We start from the raw sequence: 26,154 nt of genomic DNA, 5'->3' as shown, positions 1-26,154 counted from the left end.
TAGTTTTGTCATTAGTTTCTAAGAATCATTAGTGAATAAAACCCTGAAAATTCAGGCTGATATATGTAACTACTTTTCTTAATTCCTGAAGAAAGATTGCTTATGAAAGTTCTAGTAATACTCATGACACTGTAAATGCTGTCAGTAGCTGCTTGTTTTTCAGAAGTTGGCATATTCAAGGTCAGCACCTTCTTCTCAAATGCAAATCAACATCTGTATTGTTGCATGGTTTGCATGAAGAAGTTGGTTTTTAGGTACAATTAGACCCTATTTTTCATTATTTCTTTGCTAATCATCTTGTCAAAGAAAACATAGGAGAAAACGACTGAACAACTGGCTAGTAAATGCGCTTTTGTGAGTTTCCAGATGTTTTAAAAGGGTTTGTAGTGTAGAATTATTCATTGTTACAACCAGTGTTTTAATAGGCATGATGCATTTATCCCCAAGAAGCAAAGTCCCTGTTCTGACAGGCAAACTTCCAAAGCACATGGAGAAATAGGTCAGGAACCATAGGTAAGGAGCTGTAAATGCGGGAGCACCTGAAATAATATTTTTTTTGTCACATCAAGTTGGGGGTATGAAGCCTCTTGAAATGTCTGTGCTGGGATTATATGGTGGGGATCAGGATATGCTGGTTTTGCTTTTGGTTTTACCATGGCTTTTCTCTCATCTTGCATAAGCACAAAATTTTTTCCTCTCTTTCTTGTCTGCATCCATCACAAAAGGAAACATGATAATAACATCCTTTATTGGAGAGGTTTTTAATCTTGAGAGGTGTATCTTTGGGGGTTGGTTTGCTTCCTTTTCATGTTTCCTTCTCATGGAAGCAGGGCCAATGGAATGACTCTCACAGTACATGCACATCCCACCTTTTTGAACTCTGTACTCTATTTCATCTAAGTTTTACAAAAGATGTCAGTCTCAGATGTGTACATGTTGGGTCTCTGACAAGAGATTTATCAAACCTGTTCTGCAAAAGATCTGGATTGTTGTGCATGTACAAGTTGACTGGTGCATGCAAAGCACTTTGCTGTACTCTGGAATTTCATTTGGTGTATTAAATCTGTGCCATATTCTGCATTGTAGGTCTGTGCATGTAGAACTCTTAGTTCAGCCTCCAGTGCAAAGTTAATTTTGACTGAGTGAAGGGCAGAAGAGTGACCTTACATCTTGTCAGAGTATCCATTCAAAAATATCTTCACTTGGAGGAAATTCCTGCATGTACTCTGAATCAATCAATCGCTACTCTCTTATCTGTTGAAAGTTGGGCTGAATTAGTCCTGGTGCTCTCAGAACTGTCATCAATTTCTTAATGCTTTCCCAAATCCTGAAACCTTCAACTTACATGATTTTACAGTCAGGTATTAATTCAGGGAAAGTTTCCTAGCTGTAGTTCAGCTGTTTTTTCTTTCTTTTTTTGGACCAAAACAAAATAAGGATCCTGGAATTTAGTGTGGAAATGACATTGTAGTGCTGTAGCAGCAGAGATAGAGATGAATGTGCATTGGGACAGAAGCAAAGGATATGGATATTTAGACAAAGCATCTCATAGTTACAGGAGCTAATTGTCACTTCTCAGCCTGGAGCCTCTAGAGATCCCAGGGCAAACCTTAGATGTGTTGCTCTGAAATGGTTTCCTCTTGCTGTGATGCTGAGATACTTGGTACCTCAGTCCTACCTTTGGGGAACAGTGATGGACAGCTGGATCACAGGCTGATGGATGTGCTGAGTTCTCTCATGGCCCAGGAGCAGCCACAGGGAACTGAAGAAAGCCAGCAGTCTAAACACTGTTTAAAGTAAAATATCTGCATTCAGTTATTTCCAGCCTCATGTTTTAAGTGTTGCTGAATAGTCCTGTAGATCTGTCCACTAGGATCTTGGACCTGCTTTTGAGAGGTTCCCAACCCCTCTGCTGGCTTTTTTAGAATGTAGAAGTTTGGGTGAATTCAGTGCCCTCATGAACTCAACATTTCCAATCTTTGTTTAAATCTCTGTTCAGGTCATGAGTGAGAGTGAATTTAAGACTCACAATTTACAGTTGATTTATTTGGGATATATTTTAAGTACAAATATAATGGGTCTGGCCTGATCTGGCAGATGAGGAGACTGGCACTCCACAGACCCTTCAAAAGTTCTCTTTGAGATTCAAAGGGTGTAAGTCATAGGGAATCTGCTCAGGACCATGATGCTTGTTCTGGTGGCTAATTATCCTTGTGGCTACTGCACTCAGACCTGTCCCTAATTTATAGATCTCACAGATTTTTCTAGGCCTTTTTACTCTTGGAAATCAGAGAGATAGGAAGGGTTTTGAGATCCATCATTCAATGCACTGATACAAATTGTATTGATTACATTGATTTACTTTCATATAGAGTTTTTTGGTTGCAAAAGTATCTGGATTGTTTCAGAGAGTCATTGTAGAAAGAGCTGAGAAATACTTTAATGTAATCTGCTTCAATATGGAAAATGTATCACTCAGGTTTAGAATAATCTAAATTTGTTTTCATAACTATCAAGCAAGTTTTGCTTTTATTCTTTGTCTTTTGATTTACTCTCTGAATGCAAGAACACAGTGGTGGCCTGAGATCCTGGTGACCTGTGGGTCTTTTCCAGTAATTAGGTCCATGCTTGCTCCATGGGAGATTCAATTAAAAATGAGAGGGATTTATTATTATTCCCTACTGAAACCCCGCATTATGTTCTTGAGTGTTTATGTGACAGCATTGAAATGAGAAAATTTACTTTATTTAATTCCATCCCTGTTCAAACATTATGGGCTCAAAAATTCCACTTGAGTGTTAGCATATCCCTTCTGTCCTCAGAAGAAGAGGTGAAAGAAAGAGAGGAGAAATGTAGAGGCTGCTCATGTGAGTGAACAAAACTAATTCGGCCCTGCACATTTGTGTGAGCTTGGGGGAGAAATGACAGAGATGTTCAGATTTTGAGAACTGAGTGCCTGAGACACATGTGAAGCACAGGACACACTTTTACATGTTGCAAAACCCCCTGTGGCATGTTCCTGTGTGTCACCTCCCCACAGAAATACGAAGTTGTAACTCCTACATTACATACCTGTTCTGTGGAAACCTGTACTGGACACAGAACACCTGGGGTGTTCTCTAAGGTCAGTCAGGGCATTATTGCGCTATTTCAGTGGCTTTTGCAATAAGAGTCGATACCCTCTTTAACTGCAGGGTTGAGAGTCAAATCTCATTCACTGAAAGGACAACATCTTCCAGTTTTTTCAGCATTTGATGTCTTAGCAGCAGCTCTCATGTGGTTGCTGTCCCACCAGACTGGAACGTTCTGCAGGGTTAATTTCAGTTCTTATATATGAATTAGAGCACAATTGTGCTGTGTGTCCACTCTCTGTCTACTCAGTAGAGAAAGCACCACCTGCAGATAGCACGAGTTGGCGTATGTGTTGCTCATATGATGACCTCTGTGTGTTTTGTTTTTTTGTTTTCCTTTTTAGATAATTGTGATGATGCATTGGTATCTCCCTTACCTTCAGCTGCCCTTACCAGTTCCTCTGAGCTCTTCAGTACTCACAGTCCCAGCTTTGCAAAACTCAACAGGCGAGATGGTAAGGTTGCAGTATGAAATGCCTAAACTATTAATTTTAATCACTTTTACAAAGAATAACTTCCTATGCTGTTTGTATGTAGTGCATTCAGAGCCGAGCTGAATAGAGCCATTAATTTATGCTCCTGAGAGTGAGCTATGTAGGAGCATTTTCCTCCTTTATTATAGAAAGCTTCCATTAATTTTGAAGGTCTCCACTTCTTTAAAGAGTTTAAAGGTCATTAGGTTTGAGACACTATTCTAAAATGTAGATGTTAAAGACAATAGCAACTAGGTATAAAATTCCAGTGGGATTCAGTGATTACACAACTCTGCAGAAATAGTGAATGTGAAAGACAACTTTTCAGACATTTGTCATTAAGAATGTTTGAGGTCCAGATAATGAGTTTGCACATCAGGTGGAACTATTAATTTGAAGCATAGTTCCAGAAAGGAGAAGTTGGCAGTATTTAGGACATTATTTGATATCCTGTTGCAAATTTGGGTTGTTGGCTCTTACCTTGTTTCCAAGGTAGAGCCTCTAAAAGTGGAAGGCCCTGCATTATTGTATTACCTATGAATTTCATTTTAGGAAACACTAGAAAGATCACTACTAGAAAAAAAGATCTCAATTGAAAATAAATCAGAATTTGCATTCTTAAACATCCCTAAAGTGTTTTTTAATCAAACTCCATTTAATAAATCTATAGAAAGACAGTAAAGGACTCTCTCTTTTATGCTTGGCACTAATGATAAGGAGTTGCTTGGCCATTAAAGAGGTGTTAGATGGGAGTTACAAGATCATATTTATATCTCTTGAACCAGAGTTCCTCAGCAAGTAAAAGGTTATATAGTAACTGCTTAACAAAAGAATGTTATAAACATTGAGCAAGATATTTGAACTTGCCCTGCCATTGTCTCCAACTGCTGGCTGAGATGGTGAATAGCTATGCTCATGTGTTTGTGCAGATGGCTCTAATAGCTAATTTTATCTGTAGAAAAGAGGAAGAGGTTCAAAATCAGTATTGCAAGTCAAGCTCTGGCTGTTCTCTATATTAAAGAGACAATTAACAATGTTGTAAATTATGACAGGAGTTTCAATTTAAGGTCAGAAATTGAAATAGGTCATAGTTAGTTGTCCCCACAGTAGTTTTGCCATGTGGTGAGGGGGAAGATACTGTAGTTTTCCAGCAATACGCTATTACATTGGTAAAGTCCATGCTGTCTTTTAGCACTTGTCATGGGAAAAGGAGATAGAATATTAAAATCAAGCCCTACGTAAGGGCTTGATTTCAGCAACTTTTTCTTGATGTTTTGAGTGCTTATGTAATAACTGATGAGCTGAAGCCAACACAGGGACCTAGAAGCTAAAACTGTACCTTGTCTAATGCTTTTGCTGCATGGGCTTATGTAGGAATGTGCAGATGTAGTGGCAGCAGAGTTCATATGTGACTTGCTGTGGCTTAACCCCCAAAAACAATGAATCCTCACACAGATGCTCACTGCAGAATGGCTTTACCCACAGCCACAGTCCTTTCAGAAGGATTCCTGCTCCTGCTTTCCCCATGGCTGCAGTCCCTGCTTTGTGGTGGGCTTGGCCACAGCCACACGCTTTTACATGCTCCAGCATGGCCTCGTGCACAGCATGGCGCTTCAAGGAGTACCTTCTCCAGTGTGAACTTACCCTTGGACCACAATCCCTTCTGAGGTACCAGCTGTGGTGCAGATGTAACCACAGCCGCAGGCTCTTGGAGATGTACGTGCTCTGGCATGGGCTTCTTCACTGCCACAGACACCTGGGCTGTCCTTTTGCCACGGGGACTTGTCCACAGGTCACAGCCCCTTTGGCTCGAGTTCACACTGGAGTTCCAGCCTGCCCACTGCACAGGAGCAGCAGAGATGCCCTGGCCACTTGCCAGCCCAGGGCCATGGGCACTGCTGTTACCAAAATGTTCCCAGGCCTAGCAGTCAGATGACAAGCAGTACAGCAAGCAGCAAAAGCAAAAAGTAGCTACTAATGAGCAATAGACTCTAATAAACAAGGGAAGCAAGCCCCATGGCAAACACAGAAGCTGCTGATTAATAGCTAACCGGCAGTAACAGCTGTAAATTCAATCTAGTACATTCCAATCAAATCTGTAATTATCTCGAGCCCTTTGGGGCCCATGTTGGGCACATGTCACGGACAAACCCCAGCAGCTCAGCCCTGCACAGCCACTCTGTCTGACTGGTGGGATGGGGGAGAGAATCACAAGAGTAAAAGTGAAACCATCACTCTGAACATCCCCCTTTTCCTCCTCCTTCATCCCCCAGTTTTAAATGCTGAGCACGATGCTATATGGGATGGGATATCCCCGAGGTCAGTAGGGGTCAGCTGTCCTGGCTGTGTCCACTCCTAAATTTTGCTTCCCCCTACCCTCCTCATTAGTGGTGTGGTGTGAGGAGCAGAAAAGGCCTTGGCCTATGTGTAAGCAGTTCTCAGCCACAACAGAAACAGCTCTGTATAATCCACAGAGATAACTGTGCTTCCAGCACAATTAGCCCTATACCAGCTGCTGTGAAGAGAACCAAGTCTGCTCTTGCCAGAGCAGTTCCTGTCCTTGGGTTGGAGGAGCAAGCAGTGGTAGATGGTGGCTGTAGAAACTTTCATAGACTTGTCACTTGAATGCAAATAGTAGATATCTTTACAAAATACAGGAAATAATGTTTCCTAATAAGGACTGGGCTGTGGCTTTCTGATAATGTTGAATGCTTTGATGAGCTGGCTTAGCTTTGATTGTAATTGATAAGACAGTGCTGCAAGGAACAGAGCCTCTGGGTAGAAAGCTAGATGAATGTATTTGTTAATGTAAACATGAATGCAACAAGTGAAGATGAATTTGTAAAGAACAACCCAGGCCTTTATTTACAAAAAGTTCTAATTCATCAAGTTTATTCAGTAATAGATAACAATAAGTAAAAGGCTGTTAAAAAAAAAAGGCCTGCAGTAGTAGAATGTGCCATTTAAAAAAACAAACACACAAAGTACCCATGAGTAAAGCTTTGTGTGAACAGCTGAAAGTGCTTAATTAAAATGCTGATAAATCTGTACTGGTAATGCTAAAGAGCTAGTATAATTCTGATAAATATGATTCTGAGGTATGAAATATATTATTTACCCATGAGAGGGATTTATCAGATTTTTTGTATACAGTAAATAAATAATGAAAAATAACAAGAAAATTGCTGCAGTATGACTGCATCACCTAAGATTTTTCAGTTCTTATTAGCTCTCAGCCAGAGTAGTCAGTATAGGCAATTATGTATGTGAATATAAAGCATATATAATGTCAAAAGGAATTTGTTTTCTGGCCTGGAAGTGTTTGATCTGGGCATTAAAGTAAAATTCTGCAGCAGGGAAGCACTTAGTTGCAGTGGGAAGTCCAGGAGTTTTTAGTGCTATATAAAGCCATTTGAGCTGTTTGTAAGGCATGTAGGGTGGAAATAATAATGCCCTTTGCTTTATAATAATCAACTAAAAATAAGTATGGGCATCCTGAGCAGTCCTGGGGAAGATCAAAAAGCACTGACTGTATAACACTGGGCTTAAATGCAGTTTTAAAACAACTATGGCAAAATGTACAAACAGTCTGCAAAAGAAACAAAAGTATTTGATCATATTTTTTGGAATCTTATGTGTCTCCAACTGAGAAACCATCAGATCCTTGCTCCCCACATATTTCTAACATTATGATTTGTTGCCATGGAGAGTATGAACAGTGTGTCAGATTTCTGTGGTGTCGTTTTTCCACTGGGGTGTTTTCCTAATACCATGTTGAATGCCTCCTTTGGAATGATCCCCGGAAGATGTGAAATGTGTGAGCTGTGAGGAAGGATGGTGTAGCACAATGTGCAGGTTCCTGCCTATACCAGTGGGAACCTGGTGGGCAGAAAGGGGAAATATTGAGCATCCTGTCTCTCTCTTTTTTGTGTGAGGAGCAGTTTGACAGCACACCTAGAACAGGTGCAGATCTGATGGGCATAATCAAAGCCAAATTTTTTGTCTTGTTTGCCTTTATGCCACACTTGATAAAAGCTATATGGTCCTCTTCAATATTTTTGTGCCCAATTGCAGGAAAAAAGACCTTGGGCTATGCTTTTATCTGTTCAGAGGAGTTGATATCCTGTAAGTTGTGACTTCAGTAGTCTGTCTTGTTGTCTGTTAGAGCCTTCTTGTCCTTTGTCTTGGGCCTGTGCTGGCAAAAAGTCCACAGGGCAAGTATCAAGGTGGGTAGAGGAGCAAAAGGTTCTAAATGGTTGCCCTCCTTTGGTTGTGGTTTTTTTGCTACTCACTATAAAAGTGCAGGATGGGTTGTTGACACACTATCAGGAATGATGTGCATAAAAGAAGTGTGCAGACACGGACTGTGCTGGAGGAAATGCCAGTATTCCTTCTGCAACCTGCTCTGTATAACGGAGTAAATGGGGAGGAAAAAGAACATTTATTGATTTTTGGCACTCCCAGCATGTTTGGTGAGGATTTGGGATAACCACAGAAGCAGGCAGAAGCTACGTGTTTGCTTTATTAGCTGAAGTGAGAGAGACCCAGTGGGAAAAGCTTCAGTTCTGCCCTCAGTCCTGCAGTCAATGCAGCTTTACTGTTGCAGGGATTTTAGCTGCATTCTTACTAGCAGTAGAATTACTGTCCACCTGTGGAAATGGTAATGGTGGAAGGTTTGGGAGAGGGAAACACAGTGGGCTTTCTTCTCCACAGGAAAAAAAATATATGAAGCAGCTGCTGTTCTGTGAATACATTGCCTGTAACTGATATCTTTCTTGCAAGACCAGCTTTGGAGAGGTGATGCTATGAGCAGGTGTCATTGCTGTGTCTGCACTGCTTACATCTAAAGATGACATTCCCAGCAGACAAATGTGCTCATGTAAAGAGAGATACAGTGCAGAGACACCATGTAATCTATGATTTTAGGGCTCAAGCTCAGCACAGATCTCCCAAATTTCTGTTCAGTGTGTATCATTTGTTTGACTTCAAAATTATAAGCCTGTGGTGTTGTGCTCAGGCTGGAAAATAGCAGTGCACAGTAAAGCCAAACACTTTTATGGAAAGTGTATCACATTCCTGCCACTTCTGGCAGCAGAAGGGAGAAAGCATAAAGTAGATATTTAGTTATGATGTTTGACATGCTACTGGGAAACATCTGTGCTAACCGGCTTGGCTCAAGAACTTGTGTATAAACTAGAACATAGAAAGTAAAGCTTTTGTGGTTTTTTAATGGAAAACTCACCAAATATTTTTGCTCTAAGTTATTTTCCTTCATCTAGTTGTCGTTCTCTATGGTGAATGAAGGAAAGATGAAAATGCCAACTTTCTTTTAATATGTGCTGAAAACATCTAGAATAGGCTCTTTTGAGTCATGAATGGAACAACTTTGCCAGAACTTCTGAGGCATATTTTTATATAGTATCAGTTCCTAGAATAAAACTGAGAAAAAAAAACAAGAAGAAGAAGGAAAACCAGCAACTATTGTGTTCAGAGTCTATTTTAGATACTGGATATTACAATCCAAAGGAAGTTTTTGCTGCCCTTGTCTCCTGTGTGCAATAATCACAATTGTGTGTAGGAGAAATCTGTAGTTTGTTGTGTTTGAATACAGCTCTATAGTTTAAAGGCACTGCTCTGCACTTTAAAGGCAGACAACATACTTTATATGGCACTTAAAAAAACAAAATAGATAAAAAACAACCCAGTGGTTAGGACTGTTAACAAGAGGCATTATAGTCTTACATAAGCTATATATAGGTATGGAGTTAAAAGAGCTATAAAGTAGTTAAAGAAGAAATCAGGGATGAAATTCCTAGTAGTCTCATTAGGTGTTTCATGGCATGCTCATAGGAGAGTGTATTCTATTTAAGGCAGGTAAAATAATCAGTGATGATGAAGACTTCTGTTGTGATTGGAAAGGGTAAATCATGGCACTAAGAAGCAGTATGCATTGGTTTGGTTGCAAACTCTTTTCTCTGGAGAGTTCTTGTAGAGGAATGAAGGCTGGGTCATGCAGGGGAGCAGGAAGAATACTCCATTCCAGGTATGGAATAGATGTAGCTCTGTTTCAGGAGTTCAGATAAATCCTATATTAATAAATTGTAAATAATGACAATTATGACTATTCTTAGACAAAGGGATTTCAGTTGTGAGTTGAAAAGTACAATGCCATCCAGGAAAAACAAGATGTTTGTAAAAGTGCAGAGTTATTGAAATTGAGTTAATTGATAGAAACCATATTTATTAATCTTTCAACTTTATGCACTTCAATGAACTTTTCATGGAGCAACTTTGAGACAGATGAGTTAATTTTATTCCTAATGTGATTGTGTTCACTGTAGTCATACTGGAGTGCTTTTTCCAAACTTTATTAACAATGGCAAAACAAAAAGGTGTTGTGTTGCAGAAGCAGTGGCAGCTTAAAAATTGGCTGTCTTGGCTACTTGGTTGGTGGCTTGTGTTTTTCATAGCTGCGTTGGATGCTTATTGATGAGGCTGAATTGAACACTGGGCGTATGCAGAGAATAAATGTGTGCAAGGAGAAACAAGTTAAAGGAAAATAAACATAGCCTGTAATTTTAGGGTGTAAAAGAAAGCAGGAGACCATAAAATATTATATTCCAGTCTGGAATGATTTGCTTTTAACCATAATCTCCCATTTATTGTGGTGAGCAAAGTGGTAAAATGCAAGCAGTGGTTGCAGTTCTGTTTTACTGGCTTGGTATTACCACAGTTCTGTTTAACCTCTAAAGGAATTCAAGGGATAGTGCAAATCTTTACTTTTAAAGGACAAAAATGCATTACAAGCTTGTATCAGAGACAGCCTACTATCCAGTGTGAAGGCAGTCCTTTTAGTTGTTCAATCAAATGGTTTCTAGCTTTACAACAAATTATCTGAAATGCATTTATAAGCTGTAAATAAAACATTCTTTCAAACACTTAAGAGGGCTCAAATAAAACTAACTAACATTTTGCATTTCTTTCAGAACATAGCAAAAAGGAAAATATCAAAGCAAACTGCAAGTTACAAGTCCACATTCCCAGAATTGCAAGGAGGGAATAGAAAGGATTTTTTTTTTTTATTTATTTTTTTTTTTGTGTGTGTGTGTGATTGAGCAATCTCATTGATGCTTGTACAGCTGAAAAAGAATAAATTTCCTTAAAATATCTTAGAAATTCAAAATTCCTCATGAGCTTTAGGTTAATGGAAATAACCTGATGGAAGCACACATCATGTAGTGTATTTCCTAATATGAAAATATGTGCTTGCTCAAGTAGAGTCCTCTGTGATGACCTGAAATAATTTAGTGGTTCTTTATCAAGGATAATTTTTTTTGTGCTGTCACGGTCATCTAAATTCTATTCATCCAATCTTTCAGGAGCTGGTGGCTGGTCCCCACTGGAGTCCAACGAGCAGCAGTGGCTCCAGGTTGATCTGGGAGACAGAGTGGAGGTGGTGGCGGTGGCCACCCAGGGCAGGTACGGGAGCTCGGACTGGGTGACCAGCTACGCACTGATGTTCAGCGACACCGGCCGCAACTGGAGGCAGTACAGACAGGACGACAGCGTCTGGGTGAGTCTGAGCTGGCAGTGCCTTTGGCCCCAGATCTCTCTGGGTCAGGCTCATTCGGGCATCTGGAGGAGCAGCTCCGGTTGCACATCCAAGGAGTGCTGCAGGGGTGAGAGAGCAGACCTGAGCGACTCCACGGGGCATTTTGATCTAAATGGGTTATGTCACCGACTGTCTGTGTAATACAAGTTTAGACCCTCAGGACTACATTGTTTTTCAGACTATGAGGATGATCAGGGCACTTAAAATGACCTGTGTGCTTTTGTGCTGGGTTGGCTCTGCTTCAGGCACACCAGGGTAAATGGGGCTAATCACCTCCGTGTTTCTCCAGGAAAGATGAAAATTAATTCTATGCTTTATATGTGTTTGGCCAGAACAAGAGAGATCATGCTGAGGAAGATGGGAGGTAAATTGCTCCTCAGCTGGAGAAGGCTGGAGCTGCAGCATGGATTGTGGGATGATTTAGGAGACACACTTAAAGTGATCAAGGCTTTTTCTAATACTTTAATGCAGACTTGACCATTGCTATGTCACAACTTTAGTGTGTGGCTGTGCCAGATGCTGTTAGTAGGAGTGCTTGGGGCAGCAGTGGCACCACAGGTGTGGATGGAAAAGTTTACAAGCCTTTCTTTTGTACAGAAAATGTCAATCGTTAGTGAATGGGTAAAAAATAATGGGATTCTATGTGGTGTACATAGAATATACACCATGCTATGTGGTGTATTTCTGTGGATCAGTTGCCCTGATAGCATGAAAACATATGTTGTTAAAAGAAACAGGTTCTTCACAAAAATAAAGGGGGAGCATGTTAAGTGTAACCAAGTAGACTTATGTTTTTTCTTTGGTTAATACTTTGTTTAAATGCTGTGTCACAAAAGCAGGTTTTGCTTCCAGAACATGATGACTGTGAGTGATGGAGCTGGGGTACAGCAGGAAGAGGGGAGAAAGGCTGCTTAATTTTTCCCCAAGTGCATGGTGGCAGTGGAGATACATGTGCAGGGTGGTGAACTTCTGTGCATCTAAAATCCATTGTATCATCACTTTGCTTTATCATGGTTTGAGTCAGGGAATGCTAATGAAATCCTTCTTCCCTTAGAAAAGCAACTTTGGTCCTAAGATGGTCATAAAGTTGTCAAGTGCTTCACCTGTCACTTAAAATGTTATGTTAGTCTGTCTTTACTCCCATACATACATATATATATATATATATATATGTATGTATTTAAAAGCAGTAGAATTTCATTTTGGATTGAATATAGTGATCATTTAATCTGTCTCTTGACTTCCAGCCCTGGGAATCTGAAATCCATACTGAGATATTTTTACAGATTTGGTGTCAGTTCAGTACTTCCTTGCCTGAAAATATTATTTGGCTTGTTAAAATTTTATATTAGAACAAGTTAATTTTTTATTACACGTCAAACTTTTCAGTCCTTTTCTTTCTGTAAACACTTGAACTTTTATTTTCTTTTGTAAATTTTTCTTTTTAAAGGAAAACTTGAAAAGACAACACATAGAATTTACCGCAGGAAATCTTAATGCCCTAAGGATCCAATTTATGAGTTTCATATCTAGCACCTAGTATTGCACGAGAATAAGAACAATTCATTTAACAGTGAAGTAGGATTTATGAGCAACTTGGACTCTCTTGTTTTACTAGAGTAATAAGGCATGAAGTTGATTCAGGGCAGATCCTGACACAAGTTCCAAAGCCTCAGCAGACCTGGATGCTTGCTTTCTGGAGACATAATTTTTGTACATGGTTCTGATGGAAGCCACCACAAGCTACAGAGGATAATTTTCTATATAATTGAGGAAAAATTAAATAGACTTTGGGTGTGGAAAAGGAAACAGGGGATTTGGATAATTTTCCTTTCACCTTAGTTTCTAGGAGTCACACTGAGCAAGTGAGCCAGTAATGTAATTCCAGACCAGAAGAACCATTTGCTCCATGTTCCCACGAGGGCTTGAAGGATTTATTAGGATGCCTTGCCAAACTTTCCTGGTGGAAATATCTGATAATGTAAATCCAAAGTGGGCTCATTTGACATTTCATTAGACACTTTAGTCCACCTAAACTGGCAAGTCTTATTAACACTTAGGAGCTTGTGTGTCTACCCACAAAATTAATGAAGATCAAGAATTCCTTATGTATAACTTTTATTCTAACTAAAGAAAAAGTTGATTTTTCTTCCCTGTCACTTTTGAATTTGCTTCACTGAATTAAATTAGATCCAGAGAGCCATTCAGAGCACAAAGAAGAAAGCCAAAGAGGCTTTCAGAAGCATGTATAGAATTATAATTACAAATTATGCAGTGTTTCTCTTTTATTGGCAGTTATCCTTTCCTTAGGGTTTTTGTAACTAAGAAGAAACATAGAAGTCTGCTGTCCAGCTGAATGTTAAAGGTTTTTTCAGACCCTTGGATGAAATGAGGACAAGCACAACATGGTGCTTGTCCTAAACATCTGGCTCTTGAATAGCTGTAAGGGAAGTTCTGCATTGCACACCCCTAGGAGAGAACCCTTGCCCTTGACTTAAGGTAGTGGACCATTTCACAAGGCTGAGAAAGCAGCCCCCCCAGGATAGCCTCCACTGTCACAGTCTGTGGCAGTGTACACTGTGCCGATCTGTCACAAGTGTGGTAATTCCAGACTTGGGAATCTGTATCTGTGCTGGCTTTGGTTCAGCAATGTGTTTTTTTCTCAGCAGGAATGAAAACATCCCTCAGTTATCAAGAGTGTTTCCAGCACAAACCCAAGCCAGAACCCCATATCAATTCTTTTTTTTCCCTATCAGGGTGAGGTGGCAAATTACGAATCCTTAATTTCTACTCAACCCAACTCAGATTTGATCTGCCTTTTCTCCCAGCCCATGTGCATGACTCAGAGAGAAAGTCATGGTGTATTCCCAGTGGGTGAGGTGACTGCAGTGCTCTCTTGGAGGAGCATGCACTGGCCCAGCCTTTCCCCACCGCATGTCACGGGGACATTGACCACATTGGGTGGGAACAACAGGAAGATGGCAGGGCCTTCAATAATCCCCAAGTAAACATGTCCATATGAAACTTTTCTTAATGATCCCATGAATGTCTGGTGGTCCCTACTGCAAGTGCTCTGATGCTCTGAGGAGTTGTTTCCAGCCCTGTGGGTCTTAAGTTTGGCCCATCCATATGGCAGAGATGTTCTGCAGTGCATCGGAGACTGGGTGCATAAATTCTTTATTGGATTGGCAATAAGACAGATGTTTGCACACCAGCATATATGACATATCACCAGTAAAAATCCCTTTCTCTTTATAGAGATTACAAGGCTTATTATCCTCCTCTCCCGGCTTGCATACAGCTCCCATCGACTTCCCTGTTAATGAGGACTGCATAGACAGATCGCAGGAGAATCAGAAAACCTTTTAAGTTTTCACTCAGCCTGTGTTTATGATGTTAGTAAATTCTGCAGCTGGAGTTGAAGACAAGACAGATTAGCCATTTAAAACCAATTTTCCAACCCCATTTGTATTTAAATAATCTTGTTACAAAGGGACTCTGTGGTTCAGAGCAAACTAGACTTATAATTATATTTTCAATATGGATAAATCAGCTATGTGTGGACACACTAGCTATTGATTGGGAGACATAAAACATAAATCTTATTGCTTGTAACAAGTAAATGATTTTTCAGTCTTTTTAAGTGTTGAATAATTCAGAATTTGCTTTACCTGCATACACATCACAGCTTGAGTCAGTCCAAACTGTGTATTTTACCGGGAAAAAAGTATGGGTTGTGATACAATGCTATTTCATTTTAGATAGCAATTTTTATGCTATCTATATTGGAAAATACTTTACAAAGCTGAGAAACACAATTATGTAGGAATGTACAAAGGAAGAGATGAAACAGGTATAGATGTATGCAACAGAAGGAGAAAAGAGATGTTCTTTATACAAAGTTTTGAAAGGAGAAGGGGAAGTTGTGGAGTTGGAGATAAAGGGAGACTGCTCTGACAGCAGCAGAGGAAGCTTTTATATTAGAACAATGAATCTGTGCAGAAAGGCAGTGAAGAGGGAAAATGGCATAGATAGCAAGGAGATAGTTCACACTGTGTGCAGTCCCATGCACGCACAGTGCACATTGAGCAGGAGTGTGCTGGTCAGTGATGGTCAGCTGTTTCCAGCTGACTGGGTTGGTGATTCTGATAAATCCATGTGCACTGCACATCGAAGGCAGAAGGTGGCTCTGGGTGGGAGAGGGGCTGTGAGCCCTAACCCCAAAGCTGCATCACAAGAACTGAAGTGCTTCTCTAGTGCTGGACCTTGGTCATGCAGGGAATAAATGCAGTGCCCCAGTGGTGCTGTGCTTCTCGCTGGTGCGAGGATGCTGTGCGAGGGCTGGAGAGCTGGCAGGAGGCTGAGGATGCACTAGGAATATGTAATTTCCAGGGGATCAGGAAAAGTGTTTAATAGAGGTGATAAAGATCCTTTGCATTCCCTTTCATTGGGAAACTTGTTACTTGCACGTGTGAGCTTTTGCTGAACCAGAGGCTTTTCTAATGAAATCTAGAGGAGGGTCACCCTTAATTGGCTTATAAATCTACAGGGGTGCTGTAAACTTTCCCATTCCACCCTAGCTGGATAATGACTCTGGAACTGTTTTGGTGAGTTAATTATTGTGAACATAGTTAGAATATTAATCTTCTTGTCAGATTTATAATTGTGCTAATTTATTCTAAAGCATTTTTTAGCTCCTAGTCCTAACATCCTCCAAGCAAGACCAGTGCAAATTTCCACATGTAGCAATGAGAAGTCCCACATTGTTTGCTTGGGTTAGAGAATGAGTTTCTGCTGGTCTTGTAATGCTTCCTGCTGTACTAATATTAAGATATATTTAAAGTCCTTTATGCACAGTAATTATTGCCAGTCAAATAGGTGTTAAGTGGTAAGGATCTACAGATTATTTTCTTTTCCATCACCTTTGCTCTAAGAAAAGAAAAAGCAGAAACAAAAAGCCAATTGCTACTTTCAAGAAGGAATGAAGAAAGCAATTGAGTCTTGCTGCAGGGAAACAAGGTTTTCCAGAAGTTTTCATTGCCAAGTTATTACAGATTTTGAAGAGGCAACCATTATCCCTTTGTTATAATTAGGACTGTTCAGTTTTAAGACTGCCTGATTCTGAGATGCTGTTTGTATGTTACTAATTTGCTTCTAATTCTGTTTTTTTGCTTACTGAGCTGGCTGCAAACACAGCCTCCTGAGTACATTCTCAGGAAATCTGTCTTTCTTGATAGCACCAGGGCGGTTCTCCTGTTGGGAGGATAATTCAAAGTGTCAGTATATCTGTTTTTGTAAAGTGCACTCTTCATGGATTTATGTCTGAATAAAATGGATATACTTAGATTTCAAATAACCCTTTACTGTTGAGATACTTGAGTTAGCCTTAAGCTAACTGAATTTTGTATGAATTCTGTGACCTTACAATGTGCTTTTATCGTTGGTTAACTGTAAAGTGATCTTGAGGTGGAGTCTAGAGAATTTCATGCTGATATTAACATGTTATCCATCAGCAATGTCTTCGGTAATTCTCTGTGCTTGGTGTTTGGCAGCAATTCACTCTGACCCAGAAAAAATTGCAAAAAACATGGTTATTCACAGTTTGTGCTGTTGTTACTGACTTCCCAGTCTTATGCCTTTGCAAATTGCCTGAAATTCATCTTTTCTGTAACCATTTCACACAGGAAGGCTGAGAAATGTTCTCTAATTTCTCATTCCTACATCCCAGATCTTCTCTGTGATCTTGTTTCTCTGCTGCCTTGTGCTAGCAACTATAGGGTGTGACTCCACAGGGTTGGCCCTGATCGATTGGAGTGGGAGGAATGGTTGACATGGGTCTGGTTGGTGATGTCTGGTTCCAAAACATAAGTGTCTTCCAGCCATCTCCAGCCTTGTTTGTCTGCCACAAAGCTGTTGTTTTCCCCTCCAGAAAGAGGGGAAAATTTTGTTTGTGACATTCTAGGATGGTTAATGTGGAAAACAGGGGACATTTCCTCTTCGATGGTGGAGTTTAGCCAGCAACTCTTTTATATCAGTAGACCAAGTTTCATTATTTTTGTTTGCAAATTATGTTCCATGGCATGTGAAGGCTTAAGTAGGTGCCTTTACAAATTCTGAATAAATATGGAACAAATATTTATATAATCCACATGCCTACAGAGCTCAGTGAGTTTCTTTGCAGTTGTTTGGTACATTTTTGGAACAACTGAGTGGCTCTAGCTGTCTGAAAAACCAATTCTTTTGTGGGGAACCAGCTAGAAAGAGTACTCTTATTGTACCGTTACGTACTGTAAAATAAGACAAATTTCCTGCTGCTAAAGTGTGTCACTTCACTTCTATTGATTCACTATTAGATTAATCCAAATAAATAAACTGGTTTGAGTTGTAGTGTTCAGGTCTTCAGTAGCTGTTACAAGATTGTACTGATTTTGCTCTGAGCCCTTTCTAAATGTTGGATTAATCCTGTAGTGAGAAGCTGATGAGCAGAGAAATAGAAACCTGTTGCTTGTGGCTAGTGAGAAAGAGAGGCAAGCAATGAACATTGCCATTGAACATTGCAAACCCCTCCAGGACTGGCAGAGGGGTGTGATCTTCTGTAAGACACCAGGTTAATGATGAGACATACTTGTAAAGTGATTGGAAAGAGGAGAAAGGAGAGAAATGGAGATGAGAGGTAAAAAGTTATGATCAGTGACCAGAGCTTCAGTATCTAAGATGGAAGTAAAGAACAGTTTCATTTCATCTTCAGTCAGCATCAGCAGAAACTGAGAGTCTTTCATTTCTGCTCATCCTCTTCTTTTCGTCTTGGTTAGCAGATTTGTGTTCCACTTTGGGTTAATGTACCCAGTGTTTCCTGCTGTTAAACACTTATCAGCTGCAGAGAGCCCCCTCAAACTGTTCCTGAGGTACTTCCTTGAAAAAGCGTTGTTTTCACAGAAACTTTTTTTCAGCACTCGGACTTGATCCTTGCATAGTGGCAATACAGGAATGGGGAGATGGAAAAACAGATAGGTCTAGATGATTTATGGGGACGACCCTGATTTATTAAAACTTTAATTTCCTTAGGCTGTTTGTCAAAAGTCCCATGTTCTGCAAGTGTCTTTGGTTGTGTAGACAATCTGCTTCACTCCTTTATGGTCTGACTGGGAGCCTGTTGCTGTCCCTGGGATCCTTTCCCCTCAGGGATTCCTGAACTGTGAGGATAATGAAATGTTCTGCCTTGAATGAACACAATGCCTTTTTTTGCTTTTTCTTCTTAACTGATGTGTAAGCCAAGGTGTCCTTGTTGCATATTTTAAAAAACAAAAACAAACAAACAAATTTGTGTAGTCACACAATTAGAATTGTCTGATAAGTGATATTTCTTGCTTTTATGAAAGCCTAGAACTTCTATAGTGACATCATCTTATGATGGAAATATGAACTTTGCAGAATTCCTTCCTCCCAAACCCCTAGTCATTTCAGCTAATAGAGATTTATTAATTTATTTTTTTTTTACACTGAAGAGGGGACTTTTTGCCTTGCATGAAGAACTATAAAATTATTTGTTTTCATTGTCATTAAGAAATGAGTTTTATGAGATTTATTTTTTTTTAACTGTCCATGTCTGTACTGGGATATTCCAAGTCTGGAAACAGTGTTTCTCTAATGATTAATATAGAAAAAAATATAAATATTTAATATATTTTATTAGACCTTTTCCCTAAATAGAAAAGAAAGAACTATTAGTGAAAATAGTGATATTTAAAAAAAATATTCAATTATTATTCTTATTATGAAGGATCTCTTTTAATATATTGCCTTTCCAGATGTGGAGTGCATATTTTACATTCTTTCAGTGACTTCCAAATTTTAGTGCATGACAACTTTCAAAACACTTATATAGTCATTAATCTTGAAGGTTATTATACCAATTGTACTTTTGATTGTCAAAGCTGTTTCTCAGGGAATGGGATAAGATAGAAGTCCTTAATGGATCCCTTGAGGTACAAATAAGTAAGAACAAAATTTGTCTGTGGAATAAATAAGCCTGTCTGTGTTCCTTTGAAATTTAACTGAACTGAAATTTTTTGATGTGTGTCTGACACTTTTGGGGAGCTGCCTACACCTGCTCTGCAGGAGTTAGCTAACATTTGTGGGTTAGTAATCAAACATGAAAATAAACTGTTAGCAAACCAAAGGAGAGAGTAAATCCTGACACAACAGTACTTGAAGAACTTTTACCCTTCAGGGAAAATAAATATACTGAGTTGAGGGTACAAATGCAATTCTGGAAAGATGATGAAAGGTTCCATATATAGACACCTTTACAGCTTGAAGGAGAGATGAGATTTGACTTAAATAAAAACTAGTCAACTGTTGTTCTCTGAGAAACTAAATGTGAGTCACTTTTTTATTTTAAATATGTGGACTCCCATATGAGTGATAAGAATGGACAAATCTCTGGAGAAGATTCTAGCTGTCTTGAGATGAGGTTTGCTAGACTTTGTGGAGAATTTGTATGGAAAGACTTTGCCTTGGAGCATTTCAGGTTTAGGTTCAGCTTGTAAAAATGATGATTTCATTTACAAAACTTCCATTTGGAAATTAGACTTACCATTTTAAAATCCATTGCCTCAGGGGAGTCTTTGTCTGGATAGAAAGTCAAGAAAGCATCCAAACTTGTCCTAGTTAATTTAGAGAAGCTGATCCAAAAGAACTTTACACTTTTTTTTTGTGAACTGCTTTAAAGACTAAAGCAATTCCAGCAATGACTAGCAATTCTATTCACTCTCCTTCTGTAAATCCCCATGGATCCAAGAGGTGCAGGTTCTTTTGGCACTGGAATGATAGCCAATTTTGGGTGGTGCTTTCAAATCTTTTCTCTGGGTGCTTTGGGGAGAAACAGAGATTCTTAAGATTGTAGGGCAGGAGTTTACTTGTAGTATCAAAAGAAAACTGCACTCTGTGCTCTGGATCCAGATTTTGTATTTCTATTATACAGTTTGCTGACACAGGGGGACTTTCTAAACATCTAAAGTGTGTTTTACATCCTCTGTGTCAGACCTGAACCTCTGTTTTCTTCTGGGCACAAATGCTGCACTACAGACCTGGTCCACAGTTACTCATTTCTCCTTGCTGAGTCCTTCAGACCAAGAGTGTTTGTATGCCAGTCAGAATATGTGTGTGCCTGGTGGAAAAATCTTAATGTTAGCAGTATACATTAATGGTAATACTTGCAAATTCCATATGTTCAGCAGATGCTTTTTCATTTAGGCTTCAGTTAAAAAAAGTTAAATAGGATAAGGAAAGGAAAAATACTGAAAACATGTCTCCTGAGAAGCCTTCTGTGATCTGTTACTCAGTAATTAATAGAGATAGGTTTTGGTCAGGAGAGCAGATACTAAGAATCATCCTCTTGAAGGATACCTTACAAATTCTGCCTTCTTGCATCACACAATACTTCAGGGAAAAGGCTTTGTCTCCAAGGAAGAGAACACACGTCAGTATTGTTCCCATAAAGCAGTCTCTGGAGAAAAGCTATTCTTTAGAGATTTAGGAAAGATTTCCACGTCATGGCTTCTACGTTGTTTTGCAATGGAATCATTGTTCAAGCATCTGTCACTTTGTTCATTATGTGTCTTTACAATGGGTAGTTTTCCTTGCTTTTAATTTGTGTTCCAGATGCATATATTCAGGCTTTTATGTGCATCCAATATGTGATCCTTCATAAGCACTCTCTAATATCTTTACACTTTCTAACTTATGCTTATTTCTTGTTACAAATTCACAAGCACACTACCAAACCCATGAATGATTTATGTTGAAGAAGGTTTGAGATTAGTGCACTGAAATATGCAGTCTTTTCTTGGCTTTTTTTCCTCTGAAAGGGAGATCAAAATTCTTGATTTTAGTGTTGAGAAGAGTTTTGTAATGTCTAAAGCAGAGTTAGATCCCAGAGTTAGAACCCAAGTTTCTTATTACATCAGTGAGACAGCTGAAGTGTGCAGCTGACTTTTGTAGAAAGCACTTAGTATTAAGAAATTACACCCAACAAACCATAACAAAGTTCAGTCAGCCAAAGCCAGGGCAATCTGTGTGGAAGGATTTCAAACATTTCAAGTAGTTGTGATTTGTATCACAGTAACATAGTTCATGACAGACACATTTACAGGTAGTAATTCCCACTGGCAGCAAATCTCAAGTTTAGGTACTATAGCAAGGAGAAAACATTCTGATGCACTCTGCTGTCCCACTATCTGCAGAACTGCGGGATCCATGAAAACATGCACAAAGAAAGGGAAAGATAGTCACCTTTTAAGAAACTGACTCTGAAATCTGATGGCCATGGAGGTCATGTCTAGTAGCTTCTGGATGTGTTGGCTACATTTCCTCATAGAAGGGGAGTTTTGAGTACTGCAGGAATGAAAAAGGCATCTTCCTGCCTTGCCCATTAATGCCGTTTCCCTTCTTTTTTCCTTTTTTCTTCTCTCATTTTACATTTTCCCTTAACTGCTCTGCTGTCCCACTAGACTGGGCCACAATAGACTGCTTTTGTTTTGGTTGCTTATCCAGCTGGAGTATATATTATAGTGAAGAGGATAGCAGAGATTAACCTAGATAGCCTTTATTTATAGAATTCAGAGGTATGTTTAATTTCTCAGTGGAAATTATCATGGGGAAAAGGATTTAAAGATAGTTATGGAGATTCTGGAAGTTCTTAATACCTCCTTTTTAGTGGGACACTTCTTGTTACCTCTACTTAAAGTAAATAGTAACTGACTTTGAACAGTGCTTTCTAAAATCTGTGAGGTTATTCAGGTACAAGTAACTACTCATCTGAATGAAGGTTTTAGCCCGTGATCTAGCAAACATATGGGCACTTAACTCATGCATTTACATTTACAGAATGAGCCATGAAGCATAGCAATTTAGAAATGAGGAAATCTGAAATGTTGATTCCACATAACTCTGTAATAAAACTTCCAGTGGTGCCAGGATTTCATCCCACACCTGTAATTAGGTGCTCAACACAAGATATTGTAGAGTAAGGGCTTTGCAGTTACGTACTTGCTGAACTTGGAAGTTACTTACTTAGTTGTCTTATTTGTTCTAAAGCTGTTTTTTCTCCCTTTTTTTCTTTTTTTTTTTTTTTTTTTTTTTCTTTCCTCCTTAGAAAACTGTTTCTCTACCAATTTGTTCATCTTAGGGGGCTTTCTTCTTGCCTACATTTTGTGGATAGCCAGAGTCATTAGAAGCAAATGCATATCTGCAGTCTGATGTTTAAAACAAACTGCAGCAGCAGCACGTTGCCATGAAACAAGGCCTTGATTCCACACTATCCTTCACCTAACTTTGCTTCTTTTTTTCCCTCTGCCACGCTGGAGGTCAGCTTTTAGTGCTTAGCCTTAGTATTCGAAGGCTTATAATGGTATCGATGTTTATGGACACTGGTTTATGTCCATGGACATTATTTGGTTATAGCCCTGTAAAATATGTGTGCTATTCCAGCCTGAGAAATATGTGCATGTGGTTCTGCATACATCACCAGAAAGGTTAACAGAAATGGTGATCTGCAAGGAATATTCTTATGAAATTAAAGACTCACAGATATTTAAGACAGGTTTGAAGAGTTATTGGCAAACATGCAGAGCAGTTGTGTGTGTATATGTGTAAAAATAAATTAAATTCACAGGACAGTGGAGAAGCAAATCTGACACATAGAGGAAAGGCAGAGTTTCAGGTGGCATTCATCCAGCCATATCTGCAAGAATGCAACGATGATGATTTATAATTACTCTGATGAAAATAATGATGATTTTGCTGCCACTTTTTTGCTGTGGTCTTGGGAGAATAAGTAATTATGCAATGATCAGTAGATTCTACATATTCACAAATTTAGCTATTTATCATAATTGGTTTAGTCCCTTGGAATTAGTCCAGACTTTTACTTCATACAGTTGGTTGTAAAAGGAAAGTGGAAGGAAGCAAATTTCCTTTATCTGATACACCAAATCAAAGTTTGACCTACACTAACACAATCCTCATTATTGACTGCAGGACTTGTTTATTCTTCTAGGTTAAAAAAAACCAAACAACAAATAAAAAAAATACAATTAAACCCTCACACAGAAGCCATCTATGTCTCCTCTTTGGAGATGCTTTCAGTGGACATCAAAACACACCTTTTCTGCATTTTATCCACATTTTATCTGCTAGATGTTCAGTGGTCAAGTTAGATTGAATTAGGGGGATTCAGGCTTTGTGTTTGCTTACATGCCCACCAAAGCCTGATTATCTCTATCCTAATATTGCCATTCAAGGAAATAATCTGATTTCGTGGCATCCAAAGCCCTTGTTACTTATGAAGCCATTTTATTCTTGACTATGTTTTTGACAGCTCTATAGCCAGAAAATATTTTGTCCCAAGCCCTCCACCCTCCACATAAAAAAAGATCGTACCAAAACTAAAAATGCCATTGACTTTGAGGTGAATAGAAAGAGGCATGCTAAAGAGTAACAGAAGGATGTCTAGGTACACAGACAAATTCCTGGATATTACCAGAGAATTCCACGTTAAGCTGAACATCAATTTTGATGCTGTTTGTCTGTAAGATTACAAAGTAACTAGAATCCTCTTGCTGCCTTCTAGGGACCCTTATGCATTCAGGCACGAAACCTAATACAGCATCAAATGGTCCCAGAGGGTTTATTTGTCTGGGCAGCAGCAGGCAGAGTGATAAACAAAATGTCACAGATGAAGGAGCAGTGCAGGCAGTCCTACATGTCTAGCAGCTATAGACAGTGAGCTGTGGTCTGTCCCTTAACAATTTGTCTTAAATCACGCAATTAGACGTCTTTTTTAGACTACCTTCCTGGCCCAATTACACCTGCTAGCTTTCAAGCTCATGGTTATATAAATGTAATTCAGATTTGGCAAATAGACTGAACTTTTTTCACGTTCTTAATAGCTGGTTGCAAGCTGAAATTGCAGCATTTATATTGCTCAGATCCCTGTTTCTTCATCTCTGTGTGGTCATATACTTCTTGCTACTTTGGGTCATTTTTCTAGGTCTTGATATGCCTTGGACCTCCCTCAGGGTCGAAAGCACAGCTGATCAACACCAAATGCTTCATTTCCTGAGGTATTCTCATGATAAGGTGAGTGGTTGTGGCCCAGAGACACATTCGGGTTCCCTGTGGTTTTCTGATCTTCTGGCCCAGTGAGCCAGAATGAAATGACTCTTCTGTTAGTGGCAAACAATGAGAGAAATGATGGCTCCATGGTGAGCCTTCCTGCAGACGAGACGCTGAGCTGAGCCCAAGTCCTTCTCTTCCAAGTGAGCACAGGTGTTTCATTCCCAAGGTGTCTGTTTCTTGTTACCTTGTATTCTTTTCCAGCCATTTCCATTTGTAATGACATCAAGGGTGCTGCTGGCATTAGAGACCACTGCCTGTTTAGTGGGTACAGCTTCAGGAGGAACAACATTAGCAGAAACAGCAGCAAAATACCTGGCTGCTATCCAGAGAAACAGGGCTGCAGGAAATTAGGGAACCCTTGTGTCAAATGGTCAGAGTCCAGTCTCCTGGGTCAACCAGATGTTTGTTCTCCTGAGAGGTTGAGGATCCCAGCTTTAAATTTCGAAGGCTTAAATTTGCTCAAATCCTTTTGTGAGTCTTTAGATTAATTTAGTTTTATGGTTACATAAATTTTTGGGCAGTGGTAGAAGGGACTCTATTCAACTGCAAAAGAACTGAAATAATATGGCAGTAGGCTTAGGCAGATCAATATCACTCTTCTGTGCAATTTTTAAAAACCAAAGTTGCAGCAGAAAAGCCAGTTATTGCAATGCTACTTAATTCATTTAGCAATATAGTGCATTGATTGATATTGTCATAAATAACAAGCCACTTCATCTGTGCCCCTTTGCTGCCCTATCATATTACATATACAGGCTAAGATGAAAAAACAGCTGCAGCCCTTCTGAGCCTCAGGCTAACAAGTCTTATTGATTGCACTTGTCGTGAGTAATCTAAAGCTAAAAGATAGAAGCCCATAGGATTTGTATCTAAGCATCATAGCCAGGTTTGAGCCCACACCATCTTCTAGGTGGGTAGTGCCTGTGGAAGCTATGCTGATTTCTAGGCAGCTGACATGTTTTACTGGAAACAAGTGCAAGCAGAAGAGTCATGTTCTGAGCAGTGATTGGCAAAATCAATCCTAATTAGGCTGCAGATATGCAAGGCCACTTCTAGACCTGAGTCTTTCCTTGATCCCTTTTAATTATGTATTCAGATCAAAATGACACCCTGAGCTATTATCCTGCTTGTTAAACCCACTCAGTCACTTGTTGTCTGAGCAAATGCATCTACGTTTCACTAAGCAGCGTAAATGGTTGCCTCTGTCAGTCTCTACACCGAGGGAGCTGCAGCTGTGTCCTTCAACATCTTGGATTCCAGGGCTCACTGCAAAACTTCGGGGTAACTTTGTGCAAGTTGACTTCGCACTCAATCAAACTTGAACTGTCACTTGTTCTTTTCCTCTGTGGGATTTCAGAGGTACCTCCTTTATAGGTGTTAAATCAGAGCACTTTACAAGTATTTATAAGGGAACAAAAGGTGTTTCTTTTGTTTGCTTGCTGGTTTTTATCTCACATATGAGCTGTAACTCCTTGCCTTGCACCTCCCAGAAAAAGGAAGAGAAGAACATGTTAGGTGTGGGACCTTAGTGGCTTGAATTCACTAATTAGCAGGGCTGACAGTCAGGGGCAAGAGAGGAGCAAAGGCTGCTACATCACTGTGCATTTGGGGCTAATTCAGTATTGTAGACATGACCTTTTCTCTAAAAATCTGCTGCAGACACAGATTTCTTGGGCCACTGTGGCATGCTGAGGTGTGAGATGGTCAGTGACACTGGGAAAAACACCTGAGCTAGCAGAAAATTCCCTCAACTTGCATA

General features: G+C 39.5%; 1 protein-coding gene across 1 annotated transcript in view; it reads left to right on the top strand.

Moving 5' to 3' along the window:
- Positions 1–26,154, top strand: part of CNTNAP5 (contactin associated protein family member 5) — a 276,352-nt gene that overhangs the window by 65,712 nt on the left and 184,486 nt on the right. The window contains exons 2-3 of the mRNA XM_015635016.3: positions 3,476–3,586; positions 10,984–11,177. Of these exons, the coding sequence (XP_015490502.1) occupies positions 3,476–3,586; positions 10,984–11,177 (305 nt within the window). The remainder of the gene's footprint in view (positions 1–3,475; positions 3,587–10,983; positions 11,178–26,154) is intronic.

This window comes from Parus major, chromosome 7 (assembly GCF_001522545.3).
Source record: "Parus major isolate Abel chromosome 7, Parus_major1.1, whole genome shotgun sequence".
In the NCBI taxonomy this organism is placed as follows: Eukaryota; Metazoa; Chordata; class Aves; order Passeriformes; family Paridae; genus Parus; species Parus major.
Note: the sequence above shows the minus strand (reverse complement) of the source record. Positions and strands in the feature narration are given on the sequence as shown.